The 16,481-nt window shown below is 40.7% G+C and overlaps 1 protein-coding gene across 3 annotated transcripts in view; it reads left to right on the top strand.

Moving 5' to 3' along the window:
* KHDRBS3 (KH RNA binding domain containing, signal transduction associated 3) overlaps positions 1–16,481 on the top strand; it is a 184,105-nt gene that overhangs the window by 57,900 nt on the left and 109,724 nt on the right. For all 3 annotated transcript variants that reach the window (XR_007126577.1, XM_047725506.1, XM_047725505.1), the window contains exon 2: positions 3,526–3,644. Coding sequence is in view for 2 of the 3 variants with exons in the window: in XM_047725506.1 (XP_047581462.1) it covers positions 3,526–3,644 (119 nt within the window). In the remaining variant the exon portion in view is untranslated. The remainder of the gene's footprint in view (positions 1–3,525; positions 3,645–16,481) is intronic.

Genomic DNA, 16,481 nt, shown 5'->3' with positions numbered 1-16,481 from the left:
ATGTTAAGAGTGCTCAAAATCATAAAAATGCAGTGTTATCTGAAAATAGGTAATCACACCTATTTTAACAAACATTTATGTATGTTAAAAGTTCTTTTTTTCTTTCTACCAATTATATCTAATTTTGTTGAATCTTATATGCTAAAGGCATTTCCAATTGTAGCATAAATGCATAAATAAAAATGTGGAATTAATTTTCTTCTAATTAAAGCTGAAGTCATGAATTATTACACTTGATGGAGCAGATGGCATGCGACTTATTGTTCTTTACCGAGGAAAATGAAACTAGTTTAACTCATGCACACCAGTTCTCCAAGTTTAAACCCCGTGTGTGTGCGTATGCACGTGCAAGTGTGTCCTCATGCATTCCTGGAGAACTTCTGGAAGAGTGTATGATACTGTTGCAGTCCTTACCTCTGGACTATGGGTGTGGGAGAACCCTCTTCTTTTGATTTTGTATCCTGTTATACTGTTTTAAATTTTTACCATGTATATATTTCATTTTTATAGGAAAAAGTCAAAATTCAAAGTACTCTTAAAGGTGTTTTCAACAACAGTAACAAGAATCATCCAAGTAAATCTTTGCATTTCACATTCTTCTATCTTCGTGTACATTGTTCCCATACAGATTCTGTTTGGAATCCGTTTTCTGGATGAAAACCTAGGATGATACAAGAAAGCAGACAAAAGAATCAGTTTATTTGGAAGTTTAGTATTTTCTTCCGGGCTTTTCCTGCTTGCCTCCATCTTCCTCCCCCGCACTCGTAATCCCTTTTGTGTAGTGTCTCCTGACACCAGCCCTGTCTCTAGCACCAACTGGCTGTCCAGCAACTCCATCCAGTTCAGTTCTGACAGTGGCTCCTGGAGTTAGGGGATGACCCCCCCGCCCCCATTAGGGGACGACCCCCCCCCCGCCGCCAAGGAGGAGGCCTGAGTCCCGCAAGAGTGCCCTCACTTCAGACATAGCTGCGGATGGGGTGCCCAGGCTACCCACACTGCTGCCTGATGAGCTGCAAGCGTGGGGCTTCCACGACTCAGCCTCAGGTTCAGGAATGCGCTAGAGTGACTCTCAGACTCAGGAAAGCATTCTACTTCCCATTATGGTTTGTTCTAAAAAATACAAGTCAGAAATAGCCAAACAGAAGAGGGGGTGTGGAGGCAAGGTGTTGGGGAAAGGACGCAGGGCTTCCCTGCCCTGTCTAGGCACCACCCTCCCAGACCCTGTTGTTGAGGGGGTTTTATGGTGTTTTCATTATGTGGGCACAATTGACTAAGTCACTGATGATTGAACTCCTTCTAGCTCCTCTTCTCTCTCCACGGGTGGGAGTGCTGAACACGCCAGCTTGGCACTTGCTTGGTTTTTCACATGGTTGCTTTTTCTGGCAGCCAGCTCCCTCTTCCTCCAAGAGTCATCTCATTAGCATAAAGGCCTGTATGGTTGAAAGGGGCTTGTTAGGAATGATAAAGTGCACTCCTGTCTCTCAGGAAACTCGGAGGGTTCTGGGAAATCTGTGCCAGGAACCTGGGACAAAGACCAAATGTATATTTTTCATTATGTCCCACATATATACTGACTTTTTACCGTGCATTGTTAAAGAAAAAATTATTCTGATACTTGTTAAAATAGAAAGGACGACTTTATTCGGGACTCTCATGATAGGTGCCAAGACGGTCTTGTGGAGAAGAGAGATCAAGGTCAGCTCTGAATACAAGCAAGACAATTGGGGGTTTAGCTCTGAGGAGCAGATGGAGGGGTAGGGGGTGGAGGAGGGGAGGCATCAATGCCATTGGGATCCTTAGTGGTGACTGAAGTCTCCAGCTGTCAGCAGAGCCTCCATGTATCCTAAGGTGCGATGAAAATCTTATTTTCTGTCTTACATGACATAAAAAATGGTGGGAGAGACAGCAGTGGCACACTGTCTTTATTGTCAGGCAAAACTGGAGGTAAATCCTGCCTTTGCTATCAGCAAAGTAACCTTTCAGAACTTCCTGTTTGCCAACTCTTGTGAGGATTGAATTATGTCATGAATGTGGCACATATTAAATTCTTAAGTATTCCTAGCCCAACAACCAGAACAAGTGAATATGTTTGCCCCTTTATATACCAGATGCCATCTTTGGGCTTTCTCCATGCTGTGGTTCCCTTCCTTGAACCTGCGTATCTTGTGGTCCTTCTGGAAGGAGCAGTGCATGTACACATTCCCTTCAGCTCTCATTCAGACACCTGCTTGTGTACCTCTTGGACGGCCAGATGCTGTAGGCAGCAGCATGAGGAAACAGCATCTGAAATGTTCCAGGGGCTGGGAGGTGCACGTGGTGTGTGCTTAGTGGCAGATGTTTATTGGATGAAGAGAGAGATTTTTACCTAAGAGAGATTTATGTTCTGGTGGGAGAGTATTTTGGTCCACTCGGCCTGCTCTCGCAGAACACCAGAGACTGGGGAGCTGATGAACAACAGAAATTTATTTCTCACAGTTCCGGAGGCTGGAAGTCTAAGACTCACATGCCTACAGATTTGGTGTCACATGAGGGCCCATCTCCTGGTTCATGGACAGCAGGTCTCTTGCTGTGTCCTCCTGTGGCAGAAGGGGTGAAGGAGCTCCATGCGTAGAGTTTCTTTCGCAAGGCACTAGTCCTTCTCCTGAGGGCTCCACCCTTATGACCTAATCACCTCCCGAGAACTCCCCACCTCCTAAGACCATCAAGTTGGGGATTAGGATTTCAACCTGTGAATGGGAGGTTCCAGACATTGTCTGTAACAGAGATAAACTATGGAGGCACCACATTTTCTTTTCAAGAGGAGTCATAGTAGAGTTGTACATGAAGTATTTTCTGAGCATCAAGGTGGCAGGGATTGATTCCTTCCTTCCTGCCTCATTGGTGAAAGGGGTTGTCACACATTAAAAAATAGTATTCAGTGTGGCTGAATCTTGAAGGAGGTGTATGACGTTGAAATAATAACATTACAGGCAGCGAAAAGAACGTTAATGAAGACATGAACGTGTAGTTGATACGGGTCACTTGTGAGAAGGGTAGATTTGGTTGGGGAGGTCAACGGACAAAGTTGTGCGGGACTTTTCATGCCATCATAAAGAATCAGTTCCTGTGGTGTAAGCCTCAGGGAGCCAGAAGCTAATGGATAGGGATGTCAGTACTTGGTAACACTGAATGGAGAATGTTTTCTGAACTCTTCTCAGTGGTTTGAGCAGCTTCTCACTAGGATTCCAGAAGGCCCCAAGAAACTTATTTTTGTGTCTGTTTTTTTTTTTTTTTTAGTTTGTTCATTGTTCCCTCCATTAGCGTGGGCTGTTGAGATTAGACTTTGCAGAGCCATGGTACATGCCTTTTTCCTGCTGGTGAAGGAGGTTTGATAAAATGGGAAATATGCCGTTTCTTGAAAAACTCCTGTTGATTGGATAGTCCGTATTTCTGTACTTGATATCATGCCACAATAATGCTAACAAGAACTTCCAACCTCTGGGGTTCTAAATCAGACACTTCATGGTTATCTTTTTTCCTCCACAGAAATAGAAAAGTTTCAAAAAGGAGAAGCCAAGGATGAAGAAAAGTACATCGATGTGGTGATTAATAAGAACATGAAGCTGGGACAGAAAGTGTTAATCCCTGTAAAGCAGTTCCCTAAGGTAAGACAGCGAGGTTTGCAGGTTGTGGCAAACCTAATCACAAGGGAGCAGATGTTGAGTTTATGTTCTGTTTGGTATTTTCTTGAGGTGTTTTCCTTTAGCATAGCCCTCCCCTACCTCATACCAACACAGGCACACTTTTAAAGTTAATTAAAAATTAAAAACTTACCTAGTGATCTTATCTTTTTCCGTTTGACTCTAATGTGAGTTAGGGAGCCCTAAAGAACTATGCTTCTGAATCATCCTAGCGATGTGACTTTGGATAACCTATGTAACTTCTACTTTAATTTCTTAATTTGTAAGATGAGATTGGATTGTTAAGAATTAAATAAGATTATCCATATTAAACGCTTAGCATTGAGTGTAAGCACATGAATGTTCAAAATATTATCTACTCTACTTCTCTGTTAGAGAAAAATGTTATTTCTCATTTATTGTAAGCATTATGTCATTGAACATGATTACAATAGGTGCTTTAAAGTTTCTATCTGATTCTAAATCTTGGTCATTTTAGATTTGGCATGACTTGATACACTGATACTCTTTCTATCTTGTTTTTCTTTCTGCTGAGTGTTCGTGGGCATGATTTATGCATACTGTTGTGTACATTGGTAGTCCATTACTTTTGACTGCTCAGTAGTAGTCCGTTATCTGAATACGCAACAATAAATTTATTCATTCATTCACGAGGGCAGTTTTCAGTTTCAGGTTATTATAGATTAAATTACCGTGAACATTTTCATACAAGTTTTCATACATTTTCATACATTTTTGGTTATGTTTTTATTTCTTTTGAGTAGATAGGCATGTAAGATTTAACTTGCTATGTATTTAATTTTCCAAGAAATTGCCGTACTTTTTCCCAAAGTGATCATACCTTGTTGCTTTTCCAGGAACAGTGCGAGCCAGTTGTAGTGGCCCTGTATCCTCATCAGTGTCTGATGTTCTCAATCTGTTGAATTTTTGACCATTTGGATCGTATGTTGGTATTTTCCTGTGGTGTTTATTAGCATTTTCCTGATTAGTAATGATGTGTTCATTTCATGTACTTACTTACTGGCCCCTCCTGTATCTTCTGTTTTCGAAGTGTCTTTTAAGGTCCTTTGCCTATTTGTAAATGGTCTGTATGTCTTCTTGTCATTGAGTTGTAGGAGCTTTTCTAAATGTCCCAAAATAAGTCCTTTGTTAGATGTATTTTGTGAATATTTGGCTCAGTCTCTGGCTTTCCTCTAATTTTCTTCATAGTGTTTTGTGATCTGTAGAAGTTTTTAATTTCCTGATGTCTGTCTACTATATCAAGTTTTCTTTCCTCTTATGATTATTACCTTCTGTCAACTAACAAATCTTTGCCAGCTTCAAAGAGATGCTAGATTTGTTTATAAGTTATAAAGCTAGTCTCCTGTATTTCTCTAAAAGCTTTACCATTATAGTTTTTACTTTTAGGTCTATGATACATTGCAAATTGCTTTTTCTTTATGTTGTGATGCAGAGGGTTCAAAATTTATTTTCTCTCCATGTAGATATCCAGTTTTTCCAGTACCTTTTGTTGAAAAATGTTTTCCTCCCATTGATGGTGTTAGCACCTTTGATGAAAATTACATAACTCTGTAAGCGGGGGGTCTATTTTTTGCACACTCATTTTTGTTTCATTCATCTATTTATGGATTCGTATGCCATTACCATACTATCTTCATTACTGTAGCTTTTTATAATAAGGCATGAAGTTGAGTGATGCAGTCCCTTCAACGTTATCCTTTCTTTTTTAAGACTACTTATATAGAGGTCCTTTTCAATTCCATGTAAATTTAAGAATTATTTTATTAACTTTCACAAAACATTCTGCTGGGATAATGATTACAGTTGCACTGTATTAATTTATGGAAATACTACATCTTAATAACATTGAGTCTTCTCTTCCTTGACATGGTGTATCTTTCCATTAATAGATTTTTATTTATTTTTTAATTTTTTTCCATTAGTAGATTTCTAAATTGCTATTAGCATTTTATACTTTTCAGGGTAAAACTCTTACTTGCATTTTGTTAAATTCATTCTTAAATCTTTTTATGTTTTTTTGATATTGTACAATGGATATTTTAAAATTTTATTTTCTATTTTTTTCCTTCTAATAGAAAATTTTGTATATTGACCTTACATTCTGCTACCTTGCCAAATTCAATTGTTTTCATGAGTTGTTTTATAGATTACTTAGGATATGCTGTGTGTACAGTCTTATCACCTACAAAACAGATTACTTCTTTCCCTCCAATTTTTATGCTTTTTATTTATTTACCTTACATTATTGTATTGGCTAGGATCTCTGTGTAATGCTTGAGTACAAGCAGTGAGATTAGGCCTTCTTTCCTTGTTACCAGAATGGAAAGCATTAAGAGTGGTAACAGCCAGGGGGTTTTGTAGATGCCCTTTGTTAGGTGGAGGAAGTTCCCTTCTGTCTCAGTTTTGCTGAGAGATTTGATCCTGACTGGGTGGTGAATTCCATTGAATGGCCTTTTCTGTATCTATTGAAATGAACATAGAAGAAGGTTACTTCTTTACACTGTTAATATAGTGAATTTTATTGATTGATTTGTCTAAATTAAACCAACTTTGGATTCGTGGGTTAAACCCTACTTATTATTATGTCTTATATTTTGTTGGGTTCAAATGCCTATATGTTCATGGGCAATACTGGCCTATAATTTTTTTTTCATATATAACATATTTGTCAGATTTTGATATTAGTGTTATGCTGGTTTCATATAGTGAGGAGTGTTCCTTTCCTTTTTTTTTTTTTTTAACTCCAAAGAATTTATGTCAGTCTGATGCTGTTTCATCCTCAGTATTTGATAGAATTCACCACTGAAACCCTTTGAGCCTTCAGTTTGATGGTGAATTCAAAGTCTTTAATTGACATAGTGCTAATCAGATTTCCATTTCATCTTTTGTTGTCTCCTCCCCGACCCGCTGACAAGAGATTTATCTATTTCATCATAATATTTTAGCTATTACTTTTTCAAATATTTTTATGCCCCTTTCTTTCTCCACCTTTGGAAACCAGTTACACGTACGGTCACCATTTTGATATTTTCAGAATGGTTCCTCTATCTCTTTTCTCTGTTCCCCTCTCCCTGCCCCATTCTTCAGATTGACTTATACTTTTGTATCTTTAATTCATGGATTATCTCTTACATTATCTTCATTTTCCTGTTAAGCCCATCAGATAAATTTTTATATCAGGCATTGTAACGATCTGTTTCAGAATTTATTATTTGATTCCTATTCAAGTATGTGTATGTAAAAATTGTTCTTTCTCTGCTGGGATTTTCTGCTTTTTATTCATTATAGGTGTTACATTATTTTGTGTTATTGAGTGCAGATAAAATAGGTGCTTTAAAGTCTCTAATTCTAAAATCCTAGTCATCTTGGATTTGGCCTGAATTGATAAACTTATCTTGATAGTCAGGCATAGTGTTCCAGTTTTTTTGTGTGTCGAGTAATTTTTGGATTGTACCCTGGGGATCGTGAGTGTTGTGTTGTCAAGACTCTGGATTCTGTTTTGCTGTTTGAGGAATGTCGGTGACTTTGGATTCAGACAGCATACTTGTTGAGTAGAGTGCACATCTCAGTTCAGTTCTTAGTTTGACTTCTGCATTTGTTTTTGGCAACAGGGTCCTAGGGATCAAGATTTGGGCGGATTTTTACACAAATTTGGAGCCCCCCGCCCCCGACTCTGTCTTTCCTAGTATCCCTCCCTCCCATTTCGGCTCTGTGGTTGCCTCAGACTCTGCCACCCAGGCTAAAAACTCTAAACCAGTAAGTTTGTCCAGGCCCAGTCTTCCAAGTCTTGACTCTCTTCCAGAATCCCCTTGCTTTTGATCATTCTCCAAAGGCTTCAGACAATTGGTTTTTGTATTTTGTCTGGAGTTTAAGAATTTATAGTTGTTATCTATAAATGGTCATCCTGTTAAGAGCCTACACAGCCATACTTGCAGAACTGAAGATACATATTCTTAGAAAAGAGGAAACTATGTTGTGAACATTTCATAGACAGATTCATTACTAAACAAATCTTGGCTTACAGAAACCTTATAAATTGACCACTATGCTTGATACACTATATGCAAAATATGCAGTAGATAGGAAGATGAACACTTTTTTTGTCCTTAAATAGTTCATAGTCTGGTAGGTGATTAATCTGGAATTAATACTTTGTGATTATGAGCGAGTATATGAAATAAAATATGGGTGTAAAAGTACCTGAAATAAAATCTCAAATATTGTTTTTCACTGTCAGCTTTGATGAGAGTGGGGGCAGACAAATTATAATTTGTGTCTAACAGGGAGCAGAGTCTATTTCAAGCACATACAATATCTGAAGTAGGCTGCTTAGAATTCCACTGCTTCCAGAACGCTGAGAAAAGATATTTCTGCCTCGCCAAATTGAGCCTGGGAGTTTCAAGCCAGACTTTTGTGAAGGCTGATCTGGCACTTGCGGCAGTTCCAAGAAAAAGCTTAAAGCTCTCCTGCTGGTGTCAGTGTGTAGAGGAGCTGAAGGAAGCTGGTGATGGTGGGCGGAGTGGTGGTGGGCACCCAGTTACCTGACGCGACGTACCTTCAGCTGCTGGGGCAAGAGGGCAGTGCTGTTCGTGAAACTCCATCCAGTGAAAGGATTTCCATTAATTGAATATTTTCTCTCAGTGAACCACTTCCAACTCTTTCGGTGGACAGCCGTGGACGTGAGTGTTTTAGGAGCAGAGCTCAGGCACATCCGCGCTCGAGTTGTAGCCAGAGCTTGTAAAGTGGGAAACTCAAAGTAAACACTGTATTATGGGGTGTTTTTTAAGACTTAAAGCTGTAGTAATTGTTATCCAGAGTTTTCCTGTGGAGAAACCCTTACCCTTGGTCCTGAGCAGCGGCTAGATGCACTGTAGGTGCCAAGTCCAGGTTGGAACCGAGAGGTCCTCTGTGGTTTCCATTTTATGTTCTGTTGTTGCTGTTGTTTCACACATCGCCGAATCCGTCCGTCCATTCATACTCCTAATATGAGCAACCTGATGTCCGGGAGATAGCCTGAGGGGTCCATGGTCCGGGTGCTCCTGGCAGGCAGAGAGGAGGTCGTGCTGACTCTGGGAGAGGCCGTCCCGGAAGCGGCCGTCTCTGAGGAAGCTGGCTCGGCCTGGGTCGGAAGTAAGTCAGGGCGAGGTCGCGGAGCGGCCGTGACAGGGAGGCCCAGGGCAGAGAGCAGTTGTGAAATTATAAGCCATTTTATTTGGCTAAACAGGGCAATTTCAGTAAGAAGTGAGGATTTTTATAGAGTAGTAATAGATAAAGTGATCAGAGAGCGGAGGGCGGGGTAGGGCCCGCCAGCGAGGGCCGCGGGCGTCCCACCGGAAGTGACGTGTGAACCGCGCGGCCGGATGCGGGGCTTCTGCAGGCGCCTGGTGCTGGGAACCATCAGAGTCGTGCTGGGGCAGACTCCGGGGCGCGGTTCAGGAAAGTAGGCTCTCCGAGGAAGTGGGTTACATCTCAGTGCAGCCTTGCACACACCGATGCTGTGCTGCTGCGGTGAGATGTCTGCTACGGTGAGGCAACATGTAAAGCAGGTAACAATCCCAGTTGGACAATTGTTTCAGGAAAATAAAAAAAGACACTTGACTCTAGAGCAGATGCTATGTAGAGGGTAGGACCATGTGCCGCTGTCTGCTTTACGTATCTGTACTTTAATGTTCAACAAGTTGGTGCAACTTTTGTAACTGGGATAAAAAAAGATTGCCATTTTGGGGAGAAAATGGACCTGCAATTGTTAATTTGGGAGAGACCTTTGAACAGTGATTGTTAAGATTTAGGGTACTGAGTTAAATTCTCTCAGTTTTAGTTGTAAGTTTAAGTTAGATTTATTAATGGTCTTAATTTGCTAGTTGTTTAATCTATTCTAATATATGCACACTAATTATATATGCGTACTATTCTAATATATGCATACTATTTTCAAGTAACATATTAATCAACATGGTTTATTACATTGAATGTCTTCCTATTATGAGCATATTTTGAATTTGATTTATTTCCTGTTTCACAGAAGCTCTTAGGCTTGGGTCTTGAGAGAGAGAACAGAGAAGTACCTATAGAAACATGTTCCATCCTGGAGTTTGAATTAAAGCTCAGAAGACTTTCTTTTTAAAAGTTGGTTTGCATTTTTCGCTTGTCGCATGTTGCAGACAAGTAAAAGTCTATGAATTTACTACAGGGTAGAAACCTATTTCATAGAAATCTTGACGGGTTTAAAAATTTCCCACAGTAGTATTTTGACAGTTATGTTGGTATGTTAACACTTGCCTTTTATGTGACTCCTAATTGATTTTCAGAGACATATACTATTTTTCCAGAGGCTTTATGTGCAAATAGTGTTTATTTTTTGTGTCCATTTGGTAGTTTATCTGTAGAAATAAAGTGATAGCATGCTTGTATGTATGGTACTTGTATGTATGTGTGTTAGGTACCATTACAAAAGTTGATGTTGGTGTCCAGTGGGGATTTTGAAACTTGTTGACATCAAGGAAGGCTGATACTAAAAATAATCACTTCAAGACACATGTATTTGTGGTAAGTTGCTATTAGTTTCCCTCCTGCTATGCATTAACTTTTGGGACACCATGATGAAGTAGGAAGGCCACTCTGGACTCCAGTACCTCAGGGAATGTACTGACCTGTAAGGCTGTTGTTTGACCATGAACCATCCAGGTCAACCTCCCTCTATCTCAACAGCCCACACCTCCCAGGGAGCCAAGAGCCATGCGGTCGCAGGTAGAGATGGAGGGGTGCATCTGCAGAGGCTGTTTTCCCCATGATTGTGATCTTGTGACACATGCTGGTGTCATGATAATTAGAAAGTTATTTAAATTGGTATTTGTAAATATGATAGCAACTCAAAAATATTATGAAGAAATTTCAAATCTTATGCTATGACTTTTCCTTTGTTCTCTTTAAATAATTTTTCTGATTCTTTATAGATTGATTTTTCTTTATAGTTCTTGATTATTGACCAGGAAAGTAGCACTTAAACCTAGATTTAGATTTCTTAAGTGGACTCCAAAACCAGCCAGGCATAAATTACAGGGCTCCTGAAAGAATTTGTGTTCCTGGAGAATATTATTTATGTTCCTGAAACATAGACATAACCAAATTTTATTACTTTAATTCCTCCTCTTCTTGGCCAACCTACACCTTCTCCTGTGTTCTTATTTCACTGGATGACAACACACATGCATACCTAAGTTCCCAAGCCTGAAATTGGTGTGTGATTTTTGTCTGCTAGCTTCTACTTGATTTACCTCCTCCCCCTCCATTCTTGAAATGCCATGACTTTTACACATTTATTATTTTTACTTCCTCAATTAATTACACTTCATCTCTATGTTTGTATTCTATTACTACTCCTTAATTTATGCTGTTGTCGCTCGCCCATCTTATGTAACAGGCTCTTGTCCAGATCAATTTCTTGCCTCTAGATTCATAACCTCACAGCCAGAATGTTGAAGTCTGGGAGTTTTGGTTAAAATTTCAATCTCATTTTTGGATAATTTGCGTTTTCTAATTTGTTTTGTCATCTGCCCTCCCAAGGAGTAGAATCCAGCCTTGAGCAAATAGAGATAGAAAGTATGTAGATTATTTCATATTGTACATTATTTGTGGATGCCTGTATGTATGGATTTGGCCCATATCATCTCCTGGAGTTCTTTGTACATTTCATTGATTTTTAGAGTTGCTGATGTCTAAATAAGTTGAGCTCTTTGCTGTTTAGAAGTCAATACTATGTTAAAGTTACAATCAATGTGACAGCACCAAATAATCTTCACTACCAGTAATACTTAGTGATTTGTGGTTGGCAAATTAATAAACTTAAATAATTATTTTTATCTGTAGCTTTAATAGATCACAATAATCTCCGCAGCAAAGAAAATCAATAAAAACTCTGTTGACTAGTGCCATTTGTCCCAGGATAAAATAAATTTTAATTCCACAAGTATTTCTTGAGAAACTGTTATGTAAGAAAAATGGTGACTCAACTATGGCTCCCAGTTACTCCCAAAGGATTGATACTCTAATAGGGAGAACAGAGTACATTTCACTAAATAATATAGTGTAAATACTAAATTAACGTAAGAGGCAGACAGACACTCCAAGAATTTAAACATTTAAGAGAGAGCTATTTTTGGAGAAAGAATTACAGATGGAATTAAATTTAGTCCCTAAGTGTAAGTTCAGGATGTTAAGTAAGTAGAGATCAGAGGGGAGGGCAGAGTAACTATTGAGCCAGAATGATTTAATTATGGGAAATAGTAGGTTGTAGCAGTCACTGGAATGATGACAACTAGTCTGGAAAGCCTTCAGTGCTGTACTTGGGCATCAGAATTTTACGTAGCCCGGAGGGAACCCTGGAAGACTGATGACACTGAGACAGACAACTAGAATGTATAGGGGAAGGTGTTCTATATTCTAAAAGAACTTACTCTTTAAAGTCCTCTTAAAAATTAGGAATGATTGATTTAAACACAAGTTTGGAATGTTCAAACAAGTTTAAACAAGTTTGGCATGACTTTTATTCTTAGGAAATTCATCTGTGTAGAGATGTCATGGAAGTTATTGTAGTAGTAAGTAGTAGTATTGTAGTAGTAAGTAAGAAGTAACTTGACTTAGTTACTAGCTCTGCTAAGAATCAAGCATGTTGTTTCTGAAACACCCACTCCATTTCATGTGGATGCCATGGTCCCAAGTCTGTTAATAGATTTAAAGTTGTTTGGAGTTTGGCATTTATGACATCGATTTAATTCAAGTAAGATGAGTATTCTGAATATCAACTAAAATGTGGACTTATTTAACTAACTGTTGGGTTAGTGGTTACATTATTGGGATCTAAAATGGTCCATAGAGCTAATAAAAGTGGTGATCTGGTCTTTCCTTTCAAGCGAAGGCAGGTAAGATAGATCTCATACACTCTTTACTTTCCGTTCTTGCCCTTGGGTGGGAATCAGAGGAGTGTGGAGATTATGAACAAAATATGTTTCTTGAGGGTCTAATTCTCTTTCCCAGGTAAGGTAAAAGCAAATGCTCGGGTGATGTTTTCCAAAGTGGTATGTATGCACAACAATATATTTGGTGCTAGAAACACTTGCTAGAACTTCTATTTTAATGTATATGTATATAGCTTATGGTTTTCTATGTGTCAGACACTTTTCCAGCATCTTACATGTATTGACTACATGTAAATAATCTTCACAACTTTAGGAGGGAATGATCATCTCCTGTTCACATATGGAAAAAAAAAAAAGAATAGAGAAGCAATTTGCTAAGGGTTACACAGTTACTAAGTAACAGGCATTTGAATCCCAAAAATCTGGCTCCAGAGCCCATGCTTTTATTCAAAAAATTAAATTTAAATGGACCTTGAGAGCTTGTTTGGAGGTTCTAGCAGGGGAGCGCAGCTACTCATATACCCTTGACCAAAGAACGGTCCTCTCCTCCATCGGGGAAGGTCATCCTCTTCGACCGAGCGCGCAGCTTCGGGAGGGACGCACATGGAGCGGTGAGGGAGGAAGGGGACACCCGCCTAGCCAGCCAGATCAGCCGAATCAACCCTGGCGATCGTATTTAGTACTAGGTGAATACTGATTCCCTTACAGGGTTCATGCTAGTGCCTGCAGTTCTGTGCGTGCGGAGGCCATATCTTCCGGTAAGGTGGGGGGTTCCACAGTGTAGAAAGTCTCCAGGTCTTAATTTTCTTTCAGTATATCTGGGCATAAGGCTGTGATATGTGCCTTGGTATGGATTCATGGACTACATTAGCTAGTTTTAGTTAAATTTATCTTTAAATGGGCACAGATTACTACAAAAGAAACTGTAAATTAAAGGTCTACAAATACATTTGAAATGAGCAAGAAAAATGGCAACACTGATCATTCCCCTGTGCCTCGTCCAAGCTGCCTTACCACAAAGTAAAAAGAACTGTGATCCAGTTGGATATGACAAGAAGAATCTTCTCAACTGGAGCTATTTCTCTATGTCCAGTATGGTTAATGATGAATCTTTTGCCCTAAGTATTAGCAACATTAACCAATGATAGAAGACATACAGAATTTTAAAATAAATGAGTGCCTACACACATACACACATGTACACACATACACATATGTACACACAGACACACAATTTGTGCGTGTGTGTGTGTACATTTAAATATCTCCTTAAGAGGTGTGGGAGCCAGTTGTGGGGATAATTCTTTGCTGTCTCATGTAAGATCTTGCCATACTTGAGGCAGAGTCCCAAGGGTGCATTTGCATTCGTCATCACTGGTGACCTGCTCCCTTTGTCCTCCTTCCTCTGTTACATCTTCTTAGCTCTTAAATTAATGAGATATAGACTTCTTCCTGTATCTAAGCATCTAAAAAAAATTCTTTATATCCTCTCCTTTGTTTCACAGTCCTACTTCAGACCCATCTCTGTATTATTAGACTACACCGTCTATCTGATGCAGTACCCTATTATTTTGTAGTCTTTCTCAGTTGTCTTTTTTAGCATTTTAATGAACTTTAGATTTTATAAGACATTCAGTTACAAGATGCTGTTGGCCAGTTAGGACCCATATACCAGAAATCTGCTGCCTTCGTCTGTGCTTGTGTGGCATCCTCTAGGTTTTCTTTAAGTTAACTAAACTGTGTTAAACCCCTGGGTAGTGACTCTTATACTCTGGGCATTAATTTTGTTTGACATTCATCATTCTCTTTGAATGCATGAGACACTGCTTAGCTGTTAGAAGCTAGGTGCTGTTGTACACAGTTGTTGAGTTGTTGCACAGATGAATGAGACAGGCTCTCTGCCCTCAGAGGGTCACAACCACTGCCCCCATTAGGGAAAATAGGTAGGCAGGTACATTGCTAGGCCTAGAAAAGACTGATGTTTGAGGCTGTGAAAACTTAACTTTTTGATAAATGACTGCTTTGTCCTTGTTCTCTGTGCTGTGCTCTGCTCCCAGTGATCACTCCCTGCCCTTCCTTTGTGTCTGCCCTGACCTTGCAGCAACCTTCCTGTGAGAACTTGCAGCAGAGTAATGTGAGGCTGACTTATGGGCATGTGCTTTAAGAGGAATGGGCAGCTTCTCCTTTTCTGATCTTGGAAGCCATAGGCCAGGAGGAAGCTTTGCCACCTTGAGGCCACTTGAGGATAAGTGGGAACCCGGGAATACCTAGGTGGGGTAGAATCAGTGAAAACAGGGAGAACTGAGGACCCCAGCTGACAGCCACCATCAGCGGTACTGGACATGGGAAAAAGCCATCTTGAGAGTGGGTCTTCCCTGCCCCGGCTGATCTGGCCGTTGCCACATGAAACTCCCCTGGGGCTTAGGTTGCTGAATTGTGAGCAAGTAAATCAATGGTTATTGTTGATAGCCATTAAGTTTTGGGTTAGTTTGTAGCTGTCGTGTAGCTGTAGATAACCAAAATAGCTTTAAAGCATGCTTTTCTCGCGTCCAGGTCAGACCGGGTGTGTGAAATGACCTGCGTGTGCATGTGTTGTGCATGTGCACGCCAGGACTGTAGAAGTATAGTGGCAGGGCTGTGGGGGGGAGAAGGGCCATCATGTACCGAAGGGGTTGCTCTTAGCAAGTGTCAGGGTGAGCCCAGGATTTCATTTTGGCGATGAAATAGTAAAATGCATTTAACAAAAGCAGCGGAGGTGCAGGGAGCATTAGAAAATTCAGTTACAGTCAGGGAAGACCCCGTACCACTTGTGAGCGTGTCTGTCACTGTGACCAGGAGGGACTCCACCCCAGACAGAACCTGAAACAGACAGTTGGAAACTCTTCCTCTTGTGCCAAAGAGTACTTTCTATTTTGTGATACAGCTGGTACAGCTGTGGATTTCCCAGAGTAAAGCAGTGACAGCCAGAAGACTAGAGCTGTGGATTTCCCAGAATGGAGCAGTGACAGCCGGGAGACTGGAGCTCCAGTCCCAGGGCTCGTGAGCTTATTCTTTTCTTTTTGTTGATCCTGTCCTTTTTTTTTTTTAAGCACGACTCCCTCCTGTGTAGCAGTGTGTTGAGAGTGGAGGTGGGAATTAAGATGTTGGTTTCAGAGTTGAGTAAAATACATTCCCTCCTCTCCGGAATCTACATAAAAAACAGTATCCTAAAATCTGGCTTGATAAGTTACAGGGGAAAGCAGGAGGAGAAGGAGGATGCTGGGAGGCCCCCACAGCAGGAGCCCTCTGGGCCTGGGAGATGGAGTACGCCATGAGCCGGGAGGGGCTGTGAGCAGGGATGGGCTGTGAGCAGGGACTGGCCGTTAGTAGGGACTGGCCTTAGCAGGGACTGGCCGGGCATGTACTTTGTCCCCGGGTGCTCACTTTCCCTCAAGTGTGGCGTTTGCCATCCTTAAAGGACTAAGTTCCTATCAACAGAGAACAGTTAAGCAGTGACCAAAATACAAAAAGAAAATGATACCATCCAGATTGCCATCTATATTTTAAACTCAGAATTAAGTCCGGATTCTTGACAGTGGCCTGTGAAGCCTGCTGGTTGTCTCTGACCCTCTTCCTTCCAGCCCCAACTCGCTCTGCTCCCCTCAGGCTGCCAGCTTCTTGGTTCTCAGAAGCCCTGTTGTGCCCCAGGGCTTTTGCACTAGCTGGTCACATTGCAGGGAACAGTGACCCACACCCTTGCTCAGCACACAGCTCCCACGCAGCGTCATGGGCCATCCCTCTGTGAGCACCGGGACGTGCTCCGATGCTTTCGTGCACTGCCCTGGGTGCTCCCTGCCAGCTCGTCAGTGTGGTCATCTTTGTATAA

Source organism: Lutra lutra, chromosome 4, assembly GCF_902655055.1.
Source record: "Lutra lutra chromosome 4, mLutLut1.2, whole genome shotgun sequence".
In the NCBI taxonomy this organism is placed as follows: Eukaryota; Metazoa; Chordata; class Mammalia; order Carnivora; family Mustelidae; genus Lutra; species Lutra lutra.
This window is presented reverse-complemented; position numbering and strand designations above follow the sequence as displayed.